The 24,388-nt window shown below is 38.9% G+C and overlaps 1 protein-coding gene and 1 pseudogene across 1 annotated transcript in view; one reads left to right on the top strand and one right to left on the bottom strand.

Annotated features, from left to right (window-relative positions):
• LHFPL3 (LHFPL tetraspan subfamily member 3) overlaps positions 1-7,854 on the bottom strand; it is a 694,186-nt gene extending 686,332 nt beyond the window's left edge. Inside the window, exon 1 of the mRNA XM_090287315.1 lies at positions 7,431-7,854. Coding sequence (XP_090143441.1) covers positions 7,431-7,854 — 424 coding nt within the window. The remainder of the gene's footprint in view (positions 1-7,430) is intronic.
• A 509-nt stretch (positions 7,855-8,363) lies between these two features.
• Positions 8,364-24,388, top strand: part of LOC150001726 (protein phosphatase 1 regulatory subunit 14B pseudogene) — a 122,336-nt pseudogene continuing 106,311 nt past the window's right edge.

The raw sequence follows: 24,388 nt of genomic DNA, 5'->3' as shown, positions 1-24,388 counted from the left end.
GAGTTAGATCCGACACTTGTTTTTTACTAACTTTTGGCACCTGAATCTAAAATGACCATAGTTTTTCTCTATCACGTCAACTTTTTAAGGTACAGGATACCCTCCCTTTGTCCCAAAAATCATACAAAATGTACATACAAAGGAAAATAAAGAAAAAAATTACCTGAATATACAGTTTATTTAGAGTTGTTTTATTCATATAAAGGTTATATTGTTACTATAAGTCAAATTGTGTAAAAGTAGTAAAGTAGAACTTTACTAATATGTATGTACAAACATACATATTATGGTATTTTATCTTTTCAAACAACAGGCTAGGAAATGCCAAAATGAGATACTTGAAACAGTCTTCTTCAGTTGGCAAAGCTTGAGCAAATTGCTTCATGATGCTAGGAGTTCTGAAGCCCTTTTGGGTAGCAACCAGCCAGTACCTCACTTTGTCCAGTTTTATGTGCAGGTGTGGGAATATAATGTTCTTTCTGTCAACACGTGGCTCAGGTAGAATGTTTGGATCACCAGGTTTGAGGTCAGATCTTGGAGGCCAATTCGATTTTACCCAATGCTTCTCATGAGCTCTGCTGTCCCACATACACAGAAAACAGGGATACTTGGTGTATCTGTGTTGCTGACCAAGAAGGAAGCAGAACATTTTAAGGTCAACATAGATGATCCAGTTGTGTTTGTGATATTGCAAAAGATCAGTGACTCTCTTTATGTCTTCATATTCTTCACGAAAACAAACTGAATGGCCAATTGGGACTGCACCAAATAAATTGCCATTGTGGAGGAAGACATACTTCAATCTCTGTTTTGAGCTATCGATGAACAGTTGCCATTCAGTTGCATTGTAGATTGGAATTCCTAATTCCTCCATTAAACCATGTATGTTATGGCAATAAACAAAGCCACCATCACTTCAAAAGTACTGCAGAAATGCACTTTCTCTAGATCAAAAGTAGGATACCTTCGTTCCTTTCTCAAGCAAGTTTTTCTCGTGCAGTCTTGATGCTAGGAGTTCTGAAGCCTTTTTGGATAGCAACTAGCCAGTACTGCACTTTGTCCAGTTAGTTAGCTAGTTAAAATGTGAATATTCAGTTAACCAATATTTGGTATTATACAGAACCACAGAATTGCTGGTTATTAATCATCTGAATCTTATATAAATTCAATTAATCTAGTCTGTATCATACATGTTCTTAAAATGCTCTGTAAATATATTTACCCTAGATGCTCACTATAAATTCCCTTTCCCCATTGAAAGCACTATAGAAATCAAATTAGCTTCACAATTTGTAATTAGAATTTTTCTTTTCTTTTTAAAATTTATTTGCATTGTTCTTTTTTCCATTACCATTTATCCCCCTTATACCCTCTTACACTTCCACCCCACTACCCACCACAATCACCACACTGTTGTTCATGTCCATGAGTCCTTTTTCCTTTATGCCCAATCCCTCCACCCCCTAACCACCACGCCCCCACTTACTCTAGCTGTCATCCTACTCTCCATCTATATGAGTCTGTCCCCATTTTCCTTGTTAGGTCAGTTTGTTCATTAGATTACACATATGGGTGAAATCATATGGTATTTGTCTTTTTCTGACTGGCTTATTTTACTTAGCATAATGTCCTCTAGGTCCACCCATACTGTCACAAAAAGTAAAATTTTCTTCTTTTTTGCTTTTATGATCGAGTAATACTCCATTGTGTAAGTGTCCCACAGTTGTCTTATCCAATCATCTACTGATGGGCACTTGGGCTGCTTCCAAGACCTGGCTATTGGAAATAATGCTGCAATGAACATAGGTGTGCTTATATTCTTTCAAACTAGTGTTTCAGGTTTCTTTGGATAAATTCCCAGAAGTGGAATCACAGGGTCAAAAGGCAGATTCATTTTTAATTTTTGAGGTACCTCCATATGGCTTTCCATAGTGGCTGTACCAATCTATGGTCCCACAAACAGTAAAAGGGTTCCCCTTTCTATAAATCCTCATCAGCATTTGCTGTTTGTTGATTTACTTTTAATAGCCATTCTGATAGGTGTGAGGTGATATCTCATTGTGGTTTTAATTTGCATTTCTCTGATGATTAATGATGTTGAACAAAATATGTTTATTGGACACATGTATGCCCTCTTTGGAGAAGTGTCTATTCAGGCCTTTTGCACATTTTTTAATTGGGTGGTTTTTTTTTTTTTTTTTTTTTTTTTTTGGCATTGAATTTTATAAGTACTTTATAGATTTTGGATATTAACCCCTTATCCCTCTATGGTCATTCCATAACTGGACTTAGGGTGGATTAGATGCTCTTTGAGGCAAGATCTTGCTTCTTCATATTGCTCAGCACCAGCCATTGTTAAGAACTGGCATTGGTCCTGAATACTGAGTCTGCAGTTGAGCAAATCCCAACCTTGTCTGCTTTTTGGAGCACCAGCATCATAGCTCTGTACACACAGAGCCACCCATTTGAGCAGGCCTGGAAGGCTCCCTGACAGGTCAAAGAAGAGCACATCTGCACAATGCCCAGAAAGGACAAATGGGAAGCCTGAAAGACACATCTTCCTCTGTCTGGATTGCTCCTGAAGACACATAAGGAAAGCCAACCTGGAACAAGGTACCTGACCTTGTTAAAAAAGAAAAAAAAGAAAGCCTGATTTTTTTGATTCTTATATAAAACTTCAATTTTGAATAATGTGATTATTTTTCATGTGAAACTAAATAAGGAAAATTTTGCATCTTAAAAAGTCTCCGTTTGACAATAAGCTCACCATGAATTATGCTGTCAAAACAAAACCATTGCCATCAAAGAATTTTGGAAGAATTCCTCTATTGCAGTTACTGCTGACACCACAAACCAATGAGAATGGTGAGCACCATGGCTTTCAAGTACATGGCATTCACTTCTCAACATGGCATATGGGAAATTTTATATCACTGTTTCATTCCTTGTCCCATTAATCATTTATTTTTGAAAAATTCATCAACTCAACATATCTACTATGTGCCAGACATATACAAGCTACTGTGTACCAGGATAATAACACAAGAACAGTAACTAAACCTAACTCTCAAATTCAAATAATGCTTGCTTACTATGTGCTGGGCACTGTTCTCAGTATATACATTAGCTCATTTAATTCTTTTTTTTTTTTTTTACTATTATGTTTTTTCCCCTTTGTCCTCTTCCACCCGTCCACCCACCCTGCTCCCACAGTCAATTCCCAAACTGTTATCCATGTCCATGGGTCATTCATACATGTTCTTTGACTAGTCCCTTCCCCTACTTTCCACCATTATCCCGCTCCCCCCATCTGGTCACTGTCAGTCTGTTCCATATTTCCATGCCTGTCTTGTACCAATCGCCTGTTGTAAGGACAATTATAATGTGTACTTTGCAAATGAGCAATTGGAGTACAGATTAATTCCTCAGATCACAGAGTCAGTGAATGTCAGAGTCAGGATTCAAACTTACATCTTCTTACTCCAGTGTCCATGATCTTGACCTCTATGCTATGAGAAGAAAATCAGACATGGCTTTATGGTACTTTCAATGTACTAGAGAAACAGACATTAAACAAATGAACACACAAGCATATCTTATCTCAAATGCTGATAAGATATATAAAAAAGAGCAAAGTGCTATGAAATAGGATGATATAACATTACAAAGACTGGTTTTGGAAGCTAAGAAATGCAATAATTGTTATCTCTGATGATTATTTCACCTAAATGACAAAGTTATAAAATTGAAGACAGCAAGCTGGCTAAAAAGAGCTGTGGAAAACTAAGGTTGGGAGGCCAGGGAAAGTGACTAGCAATCATCCCTTAACCCCTGCCCTAGAGCCTTACCATTTTGGTGGCCCTATACAATGACAAAATATAAGGGATCTGGCAAATGTAACCCCTTCTCCTATCCTTATACCTCCTGAATGAAAAAAATTCAACCAGGATCAGGAGTAACTCTTTAGTCTTCAACCAAGAAGTACATGGTGAACGTCTTTTTTTTTTTTTTTTTTAAGGTTTATTTTCTGCTTTAATGCTTTAGTTTATTAAAAAAAGATTTCTTTGGCCTATAATGGCAAACATAGGCTTCTGGAAACAATTCGAGATATAGCTTATAATCAGTAAAAAAAACAAAACATCTTTATGAGACTTGGAAACAGACTAAAATACTGTTTAAAGACTAAACCAGGGAAGCAGAAATCAAGTTCCCAGAGTGACAAAATTTCTTTTCATCCTAAGTCTTTTTGTTTTTTTTTTTAAATCTGGGCTTTATTACCCTACCCAACCAATTAGAGATCTACCTCTTTTCTTTTAGCATTAGAGACATCATACAGAAAGAAGAAAAGTCTCTTTTCTTTTTTAAAAGTTGTCTTTCTGCAGATTTGGAAATTTTGCATCTTTGATTTTTGTTATTTATTTTATGTATTATTTTTATGTCTTTAGTCTTTACATCAGGCATGGCCAATAAGTATAGAATTCTATCCAAAAACAGTGTGACCATTAGCTCCTACTTCTGTAGTTTTACTCCTTTGAGGTTAATAATGATTTAGAGAGGAGAGCTTGAGGAAGAGGCCAGGTGTTCATAATAGCACCGTTAATTATATGTGCTTCGCACATCTAGATAGAAGAGCAACATCGTTTCCAGGTCCAATAAACTACATACTTTTTTTTAGTTTATTGTTCAGAATTATAAAAAGAATAATTCTTGATGCTGTATTGCCACAAGAAAATTTCCTTCCTCATCACCTTATTATATCACTACATATGGGATTTTATATTCTACCTGGCTTTAATTGATGATGTTACTATATTAAAATGCCTAGATAACAAAATACACAAGTTAATTTGATTTTCAATGAGGGTTAAACAGTCTCTAATGAGCAAATGGTACATTAAGTCTCATCTTTCATAGTTAGCACATTACACTTCATATTGGCCTTGGTGCAGTTAAAAGTATAAAAAGTCTTCTTAAAATTAAAAAGAAATAGTCTAAATGTTAGAAACTAAACCTGGAAAGTAACTTACAATACAGTATGTTAAATTTCTTGTTGGTGTCATGAGACTTAAGAACAAAATACATCAAACCATGTTAAATATGAACATTCTTCAGAAACATCTTCTATAGACCATTCCTTAAAAAATACTGTGAATATAATTGACTTTGATTCTCAATTGCTCAGTTGTCATTATCCATTTTTAATTAATATACTTCATTATTAAAGTTATGTCTTTTGTGGTTTATCTAGAAATAAAATATGAAGTAAATTGCAAATAAAGTCTTTAAAAAGTATGCCTAGAACTTAAGGATCTGTACCGCTCCAAAAATGAAATAAATGCCCTTGTATCTTCTTTAGTACAAAGGCTATCATCAATTTTATATTGACATATAGGAAACAGAGTAGTAGATTTATGCAAAATTTCTGAAAACAAGACATCATACTTTACTACCCTAGAATAAATTATTTTTTTATACTCTATTCCAGGACCAGGAAGGAAAAAATATTGTAATAGTTGCAGTCTGTATTAACTTCAAAGCTGGTCATTCTTTTACAAAGAGTTTTCTTTTCTTTTAAAAGACAAGAAAACTTTACAATATTTAAATAAAATATTTAGAACTATGTTGTTGAGAAATCACCTGTAAATTATTGTCAGATCTTTGAAAAACAATCTTATTTGAATCACCAGTCTAAATAGATAATTTAACTTAGAAGTATTAAAATGAGCTGTGCAGGGTCAACTCTTTTTCTAAAACATCTGCATCCTCAACGTCCTACTGTCTTCAAAGTCAAACAGAATTAAGTGTCAAGAACAAATATAAAACATTAATTTATTCCAAATATTTAAAGTTAGTCTGCATGTGAAATGACCATAAAAGTTTATATTATATATAAAAACATAGTGTGTGTGTGTATAGTGAGGGAGTGCTTCAAAAAGTTTGGAGTGGAAGGACATAAGTAAAAGCAAAGAACTCTTACATTTCAATAGGATAATATTATGTGGGATGGGTGGTCCGATACTGGTGCTCTTTTCTTGCCTGTCACATGAGGCATGTTCACAGCTATGGCAAATCAAAATCAGCTCAGACACACTTAATACAAAGCAAATACTTGCATTCTAGTTTAGTCTCCCAGAAGCTTCTCTTATATCAAACTATCAATATGAGATCATGAACTTTGTTTCTCCTGTCCAGCACCTTTAAGGACGTAAACATCCTAGTACACTGTGGTAAACTTGTGGATCAAATCCCTACCCCTAGAAAAACCTTCCAGAGCATAGGAATAACTACAAAATCTTGAAGGTAATATCTTTGAAATATGAAAACAATCATATAAAACTAAACACAAATGAGAAATATCGTTTACATGAGATATCCTCTGTTCCTCCATACCAGACCATCCACAAAATCAAAAAGACCCCAACAATGCTGGAAAAAGAGGGTGTCACGTGTCAGAGCATGAAGTGTGCCTTAGCAGGCAGCGCACCCAAGGTGACTGGCATAGAGGGAATCAGATTCAGGGCAGGTACAGAAAGGAGTCGGTTTTGTTTCATGACTCCCCAAAGCCACCAGGTAATGCACCCCAGCCTTTCTGGGTTAAAAGTAACTTTGATGCTTAGAAAAAAAATACTTTCATATCCTCTAGCCAGCAACAATCTGTCACCAACAGGGAGAGTGATCACAGATGCTAAGAAAACAGGTTTTCCTCTCAGACCCTCTTCCTAAAGCCACTTCCCTCAGATGAGACCTTGATTCTTTCAAGACCTCTCTGTTTAAAGATGGAATAGAAGTACCTCTCCTCTGTCAAGTAAGCAAATTGAAGACGACATCGGGGAATTGTTAAGGAACAGTCGAAGCCACACTTCTTCTTAAAAGGGTCAAACCCAAAACGATTAGGATGTATTTATTTACTGTCCGGTACAGAGAGAAACAATTCCACACCAGCCGCTCCCACTCCCCGCACGGACCAATGACCTAAACAGTCCCACAGAGGGACAGAGTAGGCTGACTCTCCTTCCACTACAACCTCTCTAAATCCTCTTTTCGCCTCACTATGTCAGTCCCTCCTTAGTCCTTCAGCACGCGCCCTTAAGCGGCAGCTTCTCCCCATCTTTAGTTATGAGTGGACTCGGCCCAGCAACCACCCTGTCTCCGGCGGGTCCCTCTGAGCGGCGTCCCAGCACTTGGGAGGTTCTCAAAAGCCCCGGACAAGAGCCTCATGCTTGATCCGGGGAATCCCGGGGTTTCTGGCCTCCCAGGACTCCCGCCACCCACACCCCCAGCCCAAGCGGATTAAGTTGCTTGGCGCCCAGCGGGGCGCCCAGCCCCAGTCCCTCCCACTCCCACCCCTCCAGCTCGGATGCCCGGGGGTCCCCCACCCCCACCCCGCCCCACCACGCCCCGCACCTACGCGGAGGTGAGCGCACACTCACCCGAGGTGAGCTGCATCCAGGCACAGATCTTGTACACGGTTGCTGTGTTGCAAAAAAAGAATAGGGTAAAGCATATGATGCAGGCGATGATGAGCATCATGGAGAGGCCGATGAAGAAGGAGGCGGCTTTGAAGGCGCCCGAGGGCAGCGTGGAGAAGTCTGTGAAGCTGCCCCTGCAGGTCAGCTCCCGGGAGAAGCCGTTGCCGATGCAGTAGTGGAAGAGCCCGAAATAACCGGCTTGTGGGGTGTCCACGCCGTCGCCAATCCAGTAGGGCTGGATGAAGCACACCACGTTGACAATGGCAAAGCAAACGGTGAAGATGGCCCACAGCACGCCAATGGCCCGTGAGTTCCGCACATAGTTGGTGTGGTACAGCTTCGCAGCCTCCTGAGCCGGCAGCATCGCGGCGGCGGCTCCGGGCATTCTCCCCCTCCTTCTCCTTCTCCTCCTCCTCCTCCTGGTCCTCTGCCTCCCCCGCCTCTCCGTACTCAGGAGACACACTCACGGAACCTTGTGCTGCAACTCCCCTGCCTCCGCCTCAGCCCAGCAGCGCCAGTTTCAGAGTCTGCATCCTCGCTCCCGGAAGGAGGGCGGAGGAGCGCCGGGCACCCCTCCGGCTCTCCCGCACAGCTTGCGGCCCCCCTCCCTCCCTCCTGGCTGGGGCTCCAGCCTTTCTCACCACCCCACCCTTCTTCCCGCCTCGGCTGCAGCAGCTGCAGCCGAAGGCGACAAAATCTCGCCCGGGGTAGTGTGGCGCTGGAGCTCCTCCTGCATCCCCCTCCCCGCCCTGCTTCGCGCCTTCCGCCCCTTCCCCCCTTCGCGCCCAGTTCCCGCCGACTGCTGCCCCAGGGCGTGGAGGACCTCTGCGACCTTAGGATGCCCCTCAAGTGGCGGGCAGGCCTGGCGCTGGCGAAGGGGAATCTGAAGAGGACATGGGAACACCCACAGGGATCCTGGAGGCGATCCTGGGATCCCAGTTGCTGTTAGGGGCCAGGAGCGCGAGGCGGAATCAGGGAGCATTTCAGCTCCGCACAGCAACGTGCTTCAACCTCTGCATCTTTGCGGAGGCACAAGGGACAGAGCGGCAGGTGCTGGAGAGACATGCTGAGGGAAAGTGGACGTACTGCCCCCAAGACACTTCCTTGTTACAACCACAGAACTGACCCTGGCTAACTTCGGTTGCCTCGGATGGACGAGATGGAGACGGGAGAAGTTGGGCAGGAGCTGGCAGACAATAATTCAAAAGACAGACCTCAAGGGTGGTTTCAGATCTGCTCAACTAAGCTGGTTTCCTCTTCAGGTTTCCCCCCTTCTCTGCAGCCTCATGAACTGAAGCAGATTGATGCCCTATACATTCCTTTCAATCAGGTCACTTACCCCACAAATCCTGTCATAAATGGGGCTTCTGGGGCATGGCAGTGACTGTGTCACTGAAATAGTTTGTCTGAAAACATTGGGTAGTTTGGCCAGTGTTATTTTTCTTAAACAAATATTTACTGTGCTGGGTACCAAGGCTACAATAAGGAGGACAGGTGATAGTTTTGATTTTCCAGATATTTCTCCTTGCCCCACAACCCAAAGCTCCAGTAACCAGAACTGTTTTCAGAGTAATTTCCCCTAAATTATCCATATACAATTCCTTACATTTGCATGTGGCATTGTTTTATACCTGCACTCTGTGCTGTTTCTTTACATTAATGTTTTCTCTTTCCAGTCTTTCTATTGCTCTGTTAATAGTCCTTGCCTTTCAAATTCCATTTCTTTATTCCCATTAGTTACTTGCTTGGTTCCTTCTGATTCTGATTTAAAAAAATAAAAAAGACACTAGAAACAAAAGCATATAATCCCCACTCAAAACAATGGAACCAAGAGGCTCCACAGCAGTAGCAGATTTTGATAACAAACTCATTTTGGACCATATGACCACTAAATTCTCTGAGCAGAAAGGATAGAATTCTGTTGGAAGTTGACCCCTAAAACTACAGTTAATTTCACACTTTATTATTATGCAAAAAACGTATGTAAACTACCTAACAGCATCTAGCCATGATGCCCAATATGCCCACCTTACTAGAGCAGTGAGAGACATGAAATATCATGTGAAATATGAAACTACCTGGAATGAGTAAGAAAGCTTAGAATGGTTCTGTTTGGGGGTTGGGATAGGGGGTGTATTAGCTACATAAATGGCTATTATATGGAAGAGAGGTCATACTCTAAATGATGAAGATCATTCAGTTCCCTCATCTGACAACCTGAAGATTTGAGATTGCATAGGGAGAGAGTAGAAGGAGGAATATAGGATGCACAGGGTGATGACGAAGCTGAAACCTGGAAAGAATTTAAAAGGGTGAGCATTGGAATCTTACATGCAGCTTTTCGTGTAGGTATAAAATGTAGGTATTATAATTCAAGGATCATTTGTAAATCTAGAGGACAGAATGAAATAGTATCATGAGATATTTAAGTTTAGGTAACTAAGAACTTTTTGCAAGTATGGTTGTAGAGGCTCAGAAAGTCTTAAAAAATCAAGGTATTTGGGGAAGTGGGGAGGATGACCTAAATATGAGCTGGGCCAATATAACACTCACAAGTCTCTAAAAATATAATTTGTTATGATGCATTATTAGTGCACTGGTAGAAATTAAAGGTCAGAACTTCTGTTAGTTTTCATTTGTCTTTACTCCTCTGAAGTTGCTGGTAAATCAGAAAATCAGAAGAGTTTTAACATGGAAGGAGGAAGAGGAAAGGTGAGAGTAATTAGATTTATGGGGCCATCTGGCAGGCCATGTGTCCCAGGCACAGAGATAGCTTTACAGCCACAAACTGACAGTGATTTCTAGGGATTCTCCCAAGTCCTCAAATCTCCAGACCTCTTTATATGAAGTGGTATTTCTTTAAAATCAATGCTTAAAAGAAATCTTCCCGTTGCTATGGGGTGGTCGAGGTAGAACTTTGCTGAGAGAGGAAAGGCTGGGAATCAAAAAGACTACTTTAGACCTCAGTGCTTAAACTGCTTTCATAGGACAAATAAAAGACTGGCTAGTGACTCAGATTCAAGTGTTGTGATTCAAAGAGCTTTTCTATTTGAGTCATGCCCAAGGAAATTCTTATTTTTAATCTAGGATTGAAATTGCCTCTGGGTTTGTGCTCAGAATCACTCTGCCAAGGGGCACAGTAAAGATATCCCCCCTTTTCAAGAGCAACTATCTAAAGTGATCCCATGGATTTCTCCTTGAGGTGAAGAATCAGCCAGGGACAAACAATCTTGCCAGTGGTTTTCTTTTTACCTTTATCCTGTCCTGCACCACAACATACTTCTAGAATGAAGCACGTTCTCTTAAGACTTGGAATTAGGGATGAGCTAGAAGACTTGTAAACTTTTCAGTTGTCCTCAATGAAGGCAGATGTCCTACATCTTCCCAAATTCGTTCGCTGCCCATCTCTAACTTTGTCTTCAGCAACTAGAAACCCCAGAGGTAAAACTGTCTCTACACTTAATCTAAAGCTTTGCCTGGCACCAGGAGTTCAGACAGCTAAGCATGTGGACAACTAATTACATTAATCAAATTGATGTGACCAGGAATGCTGATTTGGGGAGGAGGAAATAATAAAACTAGCCTGATTCATGTTAAGAAGTTACTATTGATAGAAAACTATTTTGAAACTATAACATGATTCATATGTGCTAAATAACTAGTGGAAGTTACTGTCATTGACAGTATCAAATTAGAAACACTGAATACTCAAATCTCAAACTTCACTGTTAAAAATGTTTTTCTCTTACTGCCACAAAGAGTCAGTAGTGAGACCCATTTTTTTCCCCTATGTCTTAATAAATGCTAGGACTATAAAAGAGAACACAACAGGAAGTGAGACTATAGACACTACTAATACATTCTGAATGAGTTAAAGGACTAAATGTTTTGATCCCTAACTAATCTGTGATGGCTTGGGAAAGTATGAAAGCCAGGGAGGGCAAGAGACTTGGGATCCAAACCCAGAAACATATTTGCCTAACTATGAGAGTCTAAGAATTTGGGAGCTCCATTTTCTCATCTCTAGAATTATGGTGAGGGAGAAGGCACATCGGATGAATTCAAAGTTCTCTTTCTGCAGTAAAATCTATTCTCTTCTACAAAGATTATTTCAGAGTGACTTTCAAAAACAAAACAAAACAAAAAAAAGACAAAATCCAGTACTTGCAAAAATAAAAAAATGAGGCAAGACCTAACAAGAGATGTTAGACTCTGGTGATGCAGATGTTTTATTTAAACCTGAAAATCCCTTCTGGAATCAAACTGTTATAGTATTTCAGGCAATGGGTAGTTAGTGTTCTCAGGTGCATCATTGATTGCTATGACCTTGGGAAATGGAGGAAGAAATGATTTCTAAAATCTGTTAATTGATATCACCAAGGTGAGTATCAGATCCCACTTCAGAATATTAAAATTCTAATAATGAAGCTCTTTTCACTCACCAACTGTTTTCTTCTGCCTCTCCCCCGCCTTAGTTTTCTTTTAGGGCTTTTCAGAAACACCTCTTAGTAAATCAATCACTAGATTAGCGGTGGCAATCAGAAGGATTGAGTGTTTCAAGACACCCTGCAAATCAAGATAAAATAGATCATAAGACTCTGATTTCATTGCACCTTAGTCTGTACCACGTTGCAAAGACATGTGAGTTTCACACTGGAAAAAAAAAAAAAACGAAAATAAGAATATCAGTCATTCCTCTTCTTCACCTTTTTTTCTATTTTGAATTGGATTCCGTGTAAGTCACCCCTTTTATAAGTTCTTTTCACTTTTCCAGAACCTAGCTAAAAGCATAAGTTGTTTTCTTGTAAGGCTGATCACCTCCACAGCCTATGATGGAAGAACCATCTATCTGTTAACCTTGTAAGTCCTCGATAATTTCAGAACAATTCTTTCTGAAGGTAAGTAGTGACCTCTATGAACAAAATACTATGGAAAGATGATCATCACTTGAGTATGATCTTTTTAATTCCATAATTGGGTGATATATATTAAAGTTTTAAGTTCAGTATGTAAGTCTTGTTTTCATTTAATCTAGTGCTATATGATCTTTCTGATCTAAAAGAAAAATTGTATCTGCTATTCATCTTAACCTGCTTTACAAAGCTTCCCATTCAAGGTGCACCTTGATTGAAAATTGAAGCCTTCATTTGGAACATCTACCCTAATACCATCAATTTGTGACTCATATTTGAAACCACTGCCTGAATTGTCTGATAAAGGCATCTTTATCCACAAAGCTTGTCTTTCTTACAATCACTTGAGTCTCCCAAACTTCAGATTCATCTTTTCTGATAATCTCCTTAAGCCACAGAGCATGTATTTTAAGTCTTATAACCCCAAACATCTTTCTAAATGTGAAAGAAATCCATCCAGATGCTTTCCTTTATTGCTATAGTGACACAAAAATATTAATCTTGATAGTTCAGTGCTTTTGTTGAAGAGGCACATTTGTATGCCTAAATTTATCAGCATTTGCTGCAGAAGTAACACAAACTCTCCATGGTTTATAACCAAACCATTTACTGATAATCCACATTTACTGATGGCGCTGGTTGGCCAAGGTCCTAGTCCAAGCAGTGGACCTGACTGCAGGTCTCATTCTGAGGTCCAGGTTGAAGAAGCAGCCCTTATCTGGGACATGCTATTGGCATAGGACAGGAATAGAAGACGCTGAGACAAATTACAAAACTTTATCTAAAACTTCTCAAAGGTAGCATGCAGCATATCACTTTATATTCCATGGGCCAAAGCATATGATATGAAGAAGCCAAAAGTCAATGTGCTAGGGATATAAAACCCCTTTACAGGAAACAAATAAGTGAAAAATCAAAAACTTGAATCAATCTATTACACGGAGTCTCTGACAAAACTTTAACACCAACTTACATTTCAGATATTTCCTGGGAAGAATTTTGCTTAAAGACAATTCATCCTACTCATTCTTTTATTGAAGACTCTGTCTGTACTTGGTACTTTTATTCATGGAAAAATCAATAAATTAAAAATATGTCCCATGAGAAGCTAAATTCATAATGAATTACTTAACATTATTCAGACATGATATATGATTCTGCCTAGCAAGGTGTGTTTGATCAGAAATGGAATTTAGAATTGAAAACTTATGTCTACACAACAACATGCACCTGGATGTTTATAGCAGCTTTATTTATCATTGTCAAAATTTGGATCCAATCAAGATGTCCTTCAAAAGATGAATGAATAATCCACATGGTGGAATATTATTCAGTGCTAAAGAGAAGTGAGTTATAAAATCATGAAAGAATGTGGAAGAACCTTACATGCATATTGCTAAGTGAAACAAAACCAGTCTGGAAAGTCTACAATGACATTATGGAAAGTGCAGAGAGACAGAAAAAAATCAATAATTGCCAAGGGTTTGGGGGGTGAATAGGCAATGAGTAAGTGGAGCACATGTGACTTTTAGGACAGTGAAACTACAGTATGTACTGTAATGGCACATATATGACATTATGTATTTGTCAAAATCTATAGACCTGTGCGAACAATGAACCCTAATGTGAACTATAAACTTTAGGTATTAATAATGTTTCAGTATTGGTTCATCCATTGTATCACACTAATGCAAGATGTTAATAATAGGAGAGATTATAAAGTGGGGGAAAGGGAGTATATAGTAACTCTACTTCATGCACAATGTTTATGTAAACTTAAAAATACTCTAAAAATTAGCCTGTTTCAAAAAGTAAAAGAAAAAAAAAAGGCATTTAGTTTCAAAACAGAGAAAATTTATGTTACCTTGTGAACTCTCACAGACCTACAGTATGTTTTTAAATCTGAGTATACATCCCTTTAAAAAACAAACATGCCTTATTATACCTGCAGTGATGACATAAAATTCTTATTGTAATGTTACCTAAAAGAACAGAGAAAATATTAAAATCATAAAACTTAATTTTATGGACTTTCAGTCATGGTAGAATAAAGAATTAAGTGTATCCTCTCCTCCACAACGAATATAAAACTGAATAAAATTTTCAAAACAGCCATGATAAGGCCCTGAAGACTGGCCAAAAGCAAAGAACAAATTGAGAGTATTTATTTATGAAGAACTTCTGGAATTTGGATAAGAAAAGTGGGAATCTGTGGTTTTCTTGCCTAGGGTTTTCTTGCCTACTCACCCCCAGTTTAGTCTTCATATTGTTTTAGCAGAGCTGGACTAGCAGTAACTATCACCAGCTTCTGCCAGAAAGGGGATGACTTCATTCAAAATAGAGGACAAAAGTCCATGCCAAACAACACTATTCATGAAATTAGCAAGTACAATAGAAAATGAGTGTGAAAAACCCATGACTCTTCTAGCTGGAGGTTCCACTTGGGACAAGCAGTGGAGAAGTCAGAAATTTAATGAAAATGAGAAAACCAGAGATCCAAGATGGTGGAGGAGTAAGTGGAAGCTACTCTAACCTCCTCCCAAGACCAATCTAGAATTACAGCTAAATTGTAGAGAAATCATCCAGAATAACCAACTGAACAATAGCTAGAGAGAAGCCTTATAGCCATGGACAGACAAAAGAAACCACTTCACCACAATGTGACTGGTACAGAGTATGGAGAAGACACAAGCGGGCTGGCTGGGCTCCCACAGGCAGCAGCTGAAGTGCTGGAGGGAAATTCAGCCGCTGGGGGTTTCCCCCTGAGAAGTGTGTGGTCTAAACCTCAAGCTGGGCTCCTCAGCCTATAATACCAGAGCAAGAAAATGAACCTAGATAACATCCAGCTGTGAAAAGCAATGGAGTTTCTGCCAGCTTAGGAAAGACAGCTGAAGACACAGAGAGTGTCTTAAAGGGCCAATGCATAAAATTTTGTTTGCAGCCACCTACCCTGGGCTCCAGAAAAGGGGGAAGAGTGAACTAGAGTTGCGGGAGGAGAGTTTGGGGATGGTGGCTTTGGAGAGATAACTGAGGGAGAAGCCACCAGAATCCCTGTGCTGAGTCATTCCCTATACTGCAGGAGCCATTTTTCCCAGGCAGAGCAGTCCCATCCAAGTGGCATCAGCCTTAAGGGGCAGCAAAAGCTTCACCCACAGGTATTACTATTCCCTACCCTGTGGTGCTTAAGCCTGACTGCTTATTACAGATTGACTAGATTAAAAACTGAAAGAGACAGCTACAGACTGTGGATCACTGGTAGTCTCAAACAGATGCCTAGAGTCAGAATGGGATATCATATGACAACATCAGGGGTGGCTCCAGAAAGATAAAACAGTGTTAAACACCAGATTCTTCTGAGATGAATTCTACAGGGGTCTTCTTCATTATTTGTGTTATTTTCTCTGCTGCATAGCTTTTTAACATTCATGTCTTGTCCATCAAGTTTGTGCCTATTAGGTCACTCATTTTATATTATAGTTTATGTCAAATCTCATATTTGGCTCCTCCCCTCTCTTACTTCATTGTACCTTCTTCTATCTTAATTTTGTTTTAAATTTTATTTTCTCTCTTTCTATGATTTGTCTCCATTCTGCACTCTTACTATTTTTTCCCCCTTCAAAGCCTTTCAAAATCATTTTTCTCGTCATTAGTCTTCTCACATTCTTTTTCCCCATTCTTAAAATACCATTATTCTCTCTCCACCTTTACCAATATTTGCTCATTGGTTATGGATATGGTGGTGGTTGTTGCATTTCTTCAATTTTATTTCTAGTCTTCACTATTTTAGTATTTCAAATCTCAAATTTTACCATTACTCTCTCCTACTTTGTTTGGCCTTTTCTTACCCTTTTTTTTTTTCATCTTAATAAACATCATAAAGGGCATCCCAAGATCATCAAGTTCAGGAGATCAAGGAGACTGCACCACTGAATCCCATAGTCTCCTATGACAGAAGGTCACACCACGAAGATAGGGAGTCAAAAAAGATCAATCTTAGAAGCAGAAGCAAAAAAGAAGAGTAATCTGAAATGAGGAAACAAAGAAACAACCCACAAACAAAAGGAAAAGAGGAATCCCCAGAGAGAGTGCTAAATGAAATTGAGGCAAGCACACTATCAGACACTGAGTTCAAAATAATAATTATAAAGATGCTCAATAAGATCAGTGAGGACTACAAAAAAACTCCAGGAAAGCTATAAGGAACTTACTGCAAACTATGCCAGCATGAAAAAAATACATAGAAACTATTAATAAGAGACAGGAGAAAATAAGGAATGCAATACCTGAAATGAGGATCACAGTAGAAGGAATTAAAAGTAGGCTAGATGAAGCAGAGGGTCAAATCGGTGAGCTGGAAGAGAAGGTAAAAAATAAAATTCTCAGAGCAAAAAAATGAAAAAGACTGAAAAAGAATGAGGAGGGTTTAAGGGAGCTGCAGGACAACATAAAACATAATAATATCTGTATCATAGGGATACCAGAAGGAGAAGAAGAGGAGCAAGGAATAGAAAACCTGTTTGAAAAAGTAATAACAGAAAACTTCCCAAATATCATGAGAGAAAAAGTTATGTAAGTGCAGGAAGCATAGAGGGTCCCAATCAAGTTGAGCCCAAAGTGCCCTTCTCCAAGACACATAATTAAAATGGCAACATTTATAGACAAAGAGAGAATCTTAAAGTTAGCAAGGGAGAAACAGCTAGTAACATACAAGGGAGCTCTGACAAGGCTATCAGCTGATAACTCAACAGAAACACTACAAACAAGAAGAGAATGGCAAGAAACATTCCAAGTAATTAAAATCAAAGGCCTACAACCAAGACTACTCTACCCAGCAAAGCTCTCAATTAAAATTGAAGGTGAAACAAGGAGTATCCCAGATTAAAAAAAGTATGGTTAAAAGAATACACCTCCACCAAACCAGCATTGCAAGAGGTGCTAAAGGGACTGCTTTAAGAAGAGGAAGAAAAAAGGGAGGGGGGCATGAGTACAAAGAAAAAAATGGCAATGAATAAATACCTATTAATAATAATCTTAAATGTAAATGAATTAAATGCTCCAATCAAAAGTTCTAGGGTAGCTGAATGAGTAAGAAAACATGACCCACATACATGCTGTCTACAGGAGACCCACCTCAGAACAAAACATCTACACAGACTGAATGTGAAGAGATGGAAAAAAATATTCCAAGCAAATGGATATAAAAAAAACCTGGTATAGCAATACTTATATCAGACATAATTGATTACAAAACAAAGGCCATAAAAAAAAAAAAAAACAAAGAAGGAGACTACATAATACTTAAGGAAACAATCCATCAAGAAGATATAACCCATGTAAAAATATATGCACCCAACATTGGAGCACCCAAATATTTTTTTAAAATCTTGGAGGACTTCAAAGAGATATCGACAGCAACACACTCATAGTATGGGATTTTAACATCCTATTGTCAACAATGGATAGACTTTTCAAGCAAAGATTCAAAAGGATATTGTGACATTGAACAACGCTCTAGATCAAATTGATATATGCAGAATAAAGAAGCAAAATATACATTCTTTTCAAATTCACATAGAACATTCTCAAATATAGATCACATGGTAAGACACAAAACAAGTCTCAACAAATTCAAGAAAATTGAAATTATATCAAGCATATTCTTAGATCACTATGGCCTGAAACTAGAAATCAACCTCAAGGAAAAATTTTAAAACATTCAAATAACATGCTATTAAATAATAAATGGGTTAACAATTAGATCATGAAAGAAATAAAAAATATTCTGGAAACATATGAAAATGAACACACAACAGCCCAAAATCTATAGGACACAGAAAAGGCAGCCCTGAGAGGGAAGTTCATAGCAATACAGGCTTACTTAAAAAAGATAGGAAAATCTCAAATAAACAACCCAATCTTACATCTACAGGAACTAGAGGAACAACAACAAACAAAGCCCAGAGCAAGTATAAGGAAGGAAATAATCAAGATCAGAACAAGGACTTCCAGCCAAGATGGAGGTGTAGACAGACATGCTGTGTCTCCCTCCACAACTAAGAAGGAATACAACTACCTCAAAACTAGAAACAACCAGAAGTTTCAGAAAATCAAAGTGTATGGAAGTCCAGCAAACAAGGATATAAAGAAGAAATACTCATCCAGACAGGTAGGAGGGGCAGAGCCCAGGTGGAGAGGACACAGTGTGGTGGTGGCAGCAGTGGCAATGCAGCAGGCCGGCGGAAAGTGCAGTTGCATGTTTTGGGAAGTCAGGAGGGACACCTGGGGAGCGTTCCCAGCTCTGGAGAAAATCAAGCCTCATTGCTTTTGACTGTGCAAACCAGTGGGGGTTGAGATGGAGGCAGAAACTGCCAGTCTCTCAGCAGAGTCTGCTTGTTTAAAGGGTGCCCCACGGACCTAGAACATTCACAGACCCACCCACTCTGGGAACAATGGACAGGGCAGCATCTAGAGGGGCACCAGTCTGGTGCAGAAGTGGGAGAAGTGCCTGGAAAAGTGGCGAGTGCTCGGCAAGCTGCATTATTCCTTCTCAAACCCTTCCCCTGCATACAGCGCCACAATGTGGTGAAAGAGGTCGCCTGTTACTGATGAATACCTAAGGCTCTGCCCCTTACAACATAGGAGCGACAGCTCTCCCTGGGACACAGAAGCAAAGAAACACAGGAGACTTCTGGCCAAGATGGAGGCCTAGACGGACATGCTCTGTCTCCCTTCACAACTAAGAAGGAATACAACTACTGCAAAACTAGCAATAACCAGGAGTTCCAGAAAATATATGAAAGTCCAACATATGAAATTATAAAGAAGTGGTGCTTATCTGGACAGGTAAGAGGAGGAAAGCTGGGGAGGAGAGGTGAAGCTGTGCTGTCCGCGGCAGCAGCAGTGACGGCGGCAGGACGGCGGTAAGCACGGACACTCATATTTAAGGGGAGGCGAGAAGCGCCTGGGGAGCACCCCTGGCTGCAGACCAGACCTGTCAGCTTGCAATTCCAGAGCCAGGGAAGGCAGACCCCCATTGTCTGGGACTGTGAGGCCCGGTGGGGGTGGGGTCGGAGGAGGAGGCTCCCGGTATCTCAGCAGAAATTGAATGGCAGGAATCCATCTTGGACCCCCATCTCCACAGAAAAAGCCCGGTTGTGACGAGTGCACAGGGCTCCGCCCCCTATAGCATAGGAGTCATGACAGCCCTGCCCAGGAAACAAAGGTAAACACAAAACTCTTCAGGATGGCACAGATCATGATAGAGATCCCAGTGACACAGCTGACCAGACAGCAAATTTTTAATCTAACAAAGCAGCAGATAGGAAATCTTACTGAGGTACAGTTCAGATCTTTGCTTATAAAAGTGCTTACAGATCTAACAGCAGACCTTAAACAAGACAGTGAAGGAAAGAAGGCTAGTCCTGCTGAAATGAACAAAAACTCATATGAAACTAGTGGTGAGGGAAATAAAACCAGGGATCAAATCAACAAATCAGAACATAGGGAAGGAACGAACAATCAACCAGTGCAGAAAGAGGAAACAAGAAATGAGGAAAATGAGGAGAGGCTCAGAAACTTATCGGACAGCTATAAGTGGGCCAACATTGAAATCATAAGGCTGCCAGAAGGTAAAGAAGAAGAACTAGAAATGGAAAAATTATGTGAAAAGATAATGAAGCAGAACTTCCCTAACTTGGGGAAGGAAATAGACTTAAAGGTCCAGGAAGCACAGAGAGTTCCAAAACAACTGGACCCAGGGAGAACCACACCAAGACACATTATAATAAAAATGTCAAAAATTAAGGATAAAGAGAGAATCTTAAAAGCAGCAAGAGAGAAGAGAATTACATATAAAGGGGTCCTAATAAGACTATCAGCTGATTTCTCAAAAGAAACTCTTCAGGCAAGAAGGGACTGGAAAGAAATATTCAAAGTAATAAAAGCAAAAACCTACAATCACAATTACTCTATCCAGAAGCTGTTGTTCAGGATAGAAGGGGAGAGAAAGTGCTTCCAGGTCAAAGTAAAACTGAAGGAGTTTATCAGATCCAAACTACTGTTATATGAAATGTTAAAGGGACTTATTTAGGTAGAAGAGGATCAAAACTATGAACATTAAAATGAAAACTGCATCACAACAACCACAAAAGAAGCTAGGGAACCAAAACAAAGGCAAACTAAGTAGACAATGAGAGTGTAAAAAGAATTATAGATATGGAGAACATTATGGGGGGAGGTCAGCAGGGAGGAGGAAGTGGGTAAAGGGAGGGAGTTGGTACAGAAATTAAGAAGCACAGTAGGAGGGAGTGGAATAGATAGGAAGATGTTGAGAAGAACTATATGCACAACCAATGGGCATGGACTGGGGGGGAAAACTGGAGGGAGGGATGTCACTGGGTTGAGGAGAACAAAGGGAAAAGAAATTGAAACAACTGTAACAGCATAATTAATAAAGCATATTAAAATATTTTTGAAAAAGATCAGAACAAAATTAAATGACATAGAGACTAAAAGAACAATTCAAAGGATCAATATATTCAGGAGCTGGTTCTTTGAAAAAGATAAACAAAATTGACAAGCCTTTAGCAAGACTTATAAAGAAAAAGAGAGAGAAGATCCCCCCAAAATAAAATCAGAATGAAAGAGGAGAAATGACAACTGATACAACAGAAATACAAAGGATTGTTTGAAATTACTATGAACAACTATATGTCAAGAAATTTGATGACCTGGGTAAAATGGACAAATTTCCAGAAACACATAATCTTCCAAAACTGAACCAGAAGGAAGCAAAAAGACTGAACAAACCAATAACAGCTAGTGAAACTGAAGCAATAATAAAAAAACTTTGGCACACAAAAGCCCTGGACGAGACAGCTTTATAGGCAAATTTTACAGAATATTTAGGGAAGTGCTAACTTCTATGCTTCTCAAACTATTACAAGAAATTCAAGGATAGGGAAGATTCCCAAACTCTTTCTATGAGGCCTTATTATCCTAATTCCAAAACCAGGTCAAGACACAACAAAAAAAGAAAACTACAGCCAATATTACTGATGAACATAGATACTAAAATCCTCAATAAAATATTTGCAAAACAAATCCAGAAATACATTAAAAAGATCATACACCATGATCAAGTGGGATGCATCCCAGGGATATAAGGATGCTATAAGATTTGCAAATCAATAAATATAATACACCACATAAACAAAATGAAAGGCAAAAATCACATAATCATATCAATAGATGCTGAAAAAGCATTTGATAAAGTATAGCACCCATTTATGATAAAAACACTCAGCAAAGTGGGAATAAGCATACTTCAACATAATAAAGGCCATACATGAGAAACCTATAGCCAACATCACACTGTATGTGCAAAAACTAAAAGCTTTGCCCCTAAGATGAGCAACAAGACAAGAGTTTCAGTTTTCACCACTTTTATTCAACATAGTATTGGAAGTTCCAGTCACAGCAATCAGACAATAAAAAGAAATAAAAGGCATTATATTGGAAAGGAGGAAGTAAAACTGTCATTATTTGCAGATGACATGATAGTGTACATACAAAAACCTATAGGCTTCACAAAGAAATTACTCAACCTAATAAGTGAATTTGGCAAAATAGCGGTATACAAAATCAATATTCAGAAATTGATTACATTTTTGTATAACAATAATGAAATATCAGAAACTGAGACTAGGAAAAAGATATCATTTATTACAGCAACAAGAAAAACAAAATACCTAGGAATAAACTTAACTAAGGAGGTAAAAACTTGTGCTCGGAAAACTACAGAACACTGAAGAAAGAAATTAAGGAAGATACAAATAAATGGAAGCATATACCGCATTAATGGATTGGAAGAATTAACATCATTAAAATGTTCATACTATGCAGAGTAGTTTATAGATTCAGTACAATCCCTATTAAAATAATAATGACATATTTCACAGATCTAGAACAAATATTTCAAAAATTTATATCGAACCAAAAATGACCCCAAATAGCCTCAGCAATCTTGAGAAAGAAGAATAAAATAGGAGGAATCACAATACCTGCTAACAAACTATATTACAAGGCCACTGTAATCAAGACAGTCTGGTACTTGCATAAGAACAGACACACAGATCAATGGAACTGACTAGAGAGTCCATAAATAAAACCATTTTTCTATAATCAATTAATATTTGACAAAGGAGGCAGGAACATAAAATGGAGTAAAAATAGCCTCTTCAACAAACAGTGTTAGGAGATCTGGAATGGTACTTCCAAAAAAAAAAAAAAAATGAAACTAGACCACCAACTTACATCATACACCAGAATAAACTCAAAATGTATAAAAGACACATAAGAAATTACACTACAAAAGTCGTAGAGGAAAGCATAGGCAGTAAAATTTCAGATATATCATGTAGCAATATTTTCACCAATATATCCTTGAGGGCAAGATAAATAAAGGAAAGAATAAACAAATGGGACAATCAAATTTAAAAACTCTGCACAGCTAAAGAAAATATCAAAATAAAAAAGGAACCAACCATATGGGAAAAAATATTTGCCAATGATACCTAGGACAAAGGTTTGATCTCCAAATTATATAAAGAACTCATATGACTCACCACTAGGAAGATAAACAATCCTGTTAAAAAATGAGCAAAGGGCTCTGGCTGCTGTGGCTCAGTGGATTGAGCATTGGCCTGCAAGCCAAGTGTTGCTGGTTCAATTCCCAGTCAGGGCACATGACTAGATTGCACGTCAGGTCCCCAGTTGGGGGTGTGAGTGAGAGGCAGCCACACAGTGATGTTTCTCTCCCTCTCTTTCTCCTTTCCCCTCGCTCTACAAATAAATAAATAAACAAACAAATAAATAAATTTTTTTAAAAATGTGCAAAGGACCTGAACAGACACTTCTCTAAGGAGGATATACAGAGAGCCCATAGGTTAGGAAAGAATGCTCAACATCACTAGTCATTAGAGAGATGCAAATTAAAACCACAATTAATAGAACAACAACTTAAAAAAAAAAAAAAAAGAGATACCACCTCCCACAGGTCAGAATGGCTATCATTAACAAATCAACAAACAACAAGTGCTGGTGAGGATACGGAGAAAAGGGAACCCTAGTGCACTGTTGGTGGGAATGCAGACTTGTGCAGCCACTGCAAAAAACAGTATGGAATTTCCTCAAAAAATAAAAATAGAACTGCCTTTTGACCCAGCAATTCCACTGCTGGGATTATATCCTAAGAATCCTTAAATGCCAAGTCAAAAGAACCTATGTACCCCTATGTTCATAACAGCATTATTTACAATAGCCAAGTGCTGGAAACATCCTAAGTGCCCATCAGTGGATGAGTGGATCAAAGAATGGTGGTACATTTACACAATGGAATACTGTGCAGCAGAAAGAAAGAAGGAACTCCTACCTTTTACAACAGCATAGATAGAACTGTAGAGTATTATGCTAAGTGAAATAAGCCAGGCAGTGAAAGACAAATACCATGATATCATCTATAACAGGAATCTAATGAACGAAACAAACAAATGAGCAAAATAGAACCAGAGGTATGGAAGCAAGGAACAGACTGAATGTGACCCAAAGGGAGTGGGAAGACAGTTTAGGGGGCACAGAAGGGGAAGGGTCTAGTCAAGGAACAGGTATAAATGACCCATGGAAAAGGACAACAGAGTGGAGATTGTGGGAGCAGGGGATGGGCATGGCAAGGGAGAGCAACAGGGGAAAATTGGGACAACTGTAATAGAACAGCAATAAAAGAAAGCAACACGGACAAAATTGAGACAACTGTAATAGAACAGCAACTTAAAAAATAAAAAAATAAGAGAGCCATAGAAAAGCTAGAAAATACCTCTACACATTCTGGCAAACTGAAGAATGACATGCACACTCAGGGGAGACAATAAAGATTTTGGTGGATAGTAAATCCTGAGGAAGACTTAAGAAACATCTGTATCCACTGACAGAGGCAGGAAACTTTACAGG

The sequence above is a fragment of the Furipterus horrens genome, unplaced genomic scaffold, assembly GCF_987537825.1.
Source record: "Furipterus horrens unplaced genomic scaffold, mFurHor1.1.pri manual_scaffold_9, whole genome shotgun sequence".
Lineage (NCBI taxonomy): Eukaryota > Metazoa > Chordata > Mammalia > Chiroptera > Furipteridae > Furipterus > Furipterus horrens.
Note: the sequence above shows the minus strand (reverse complement) of the source record. Positions and strands in the feature narration are given on the sequence as shown.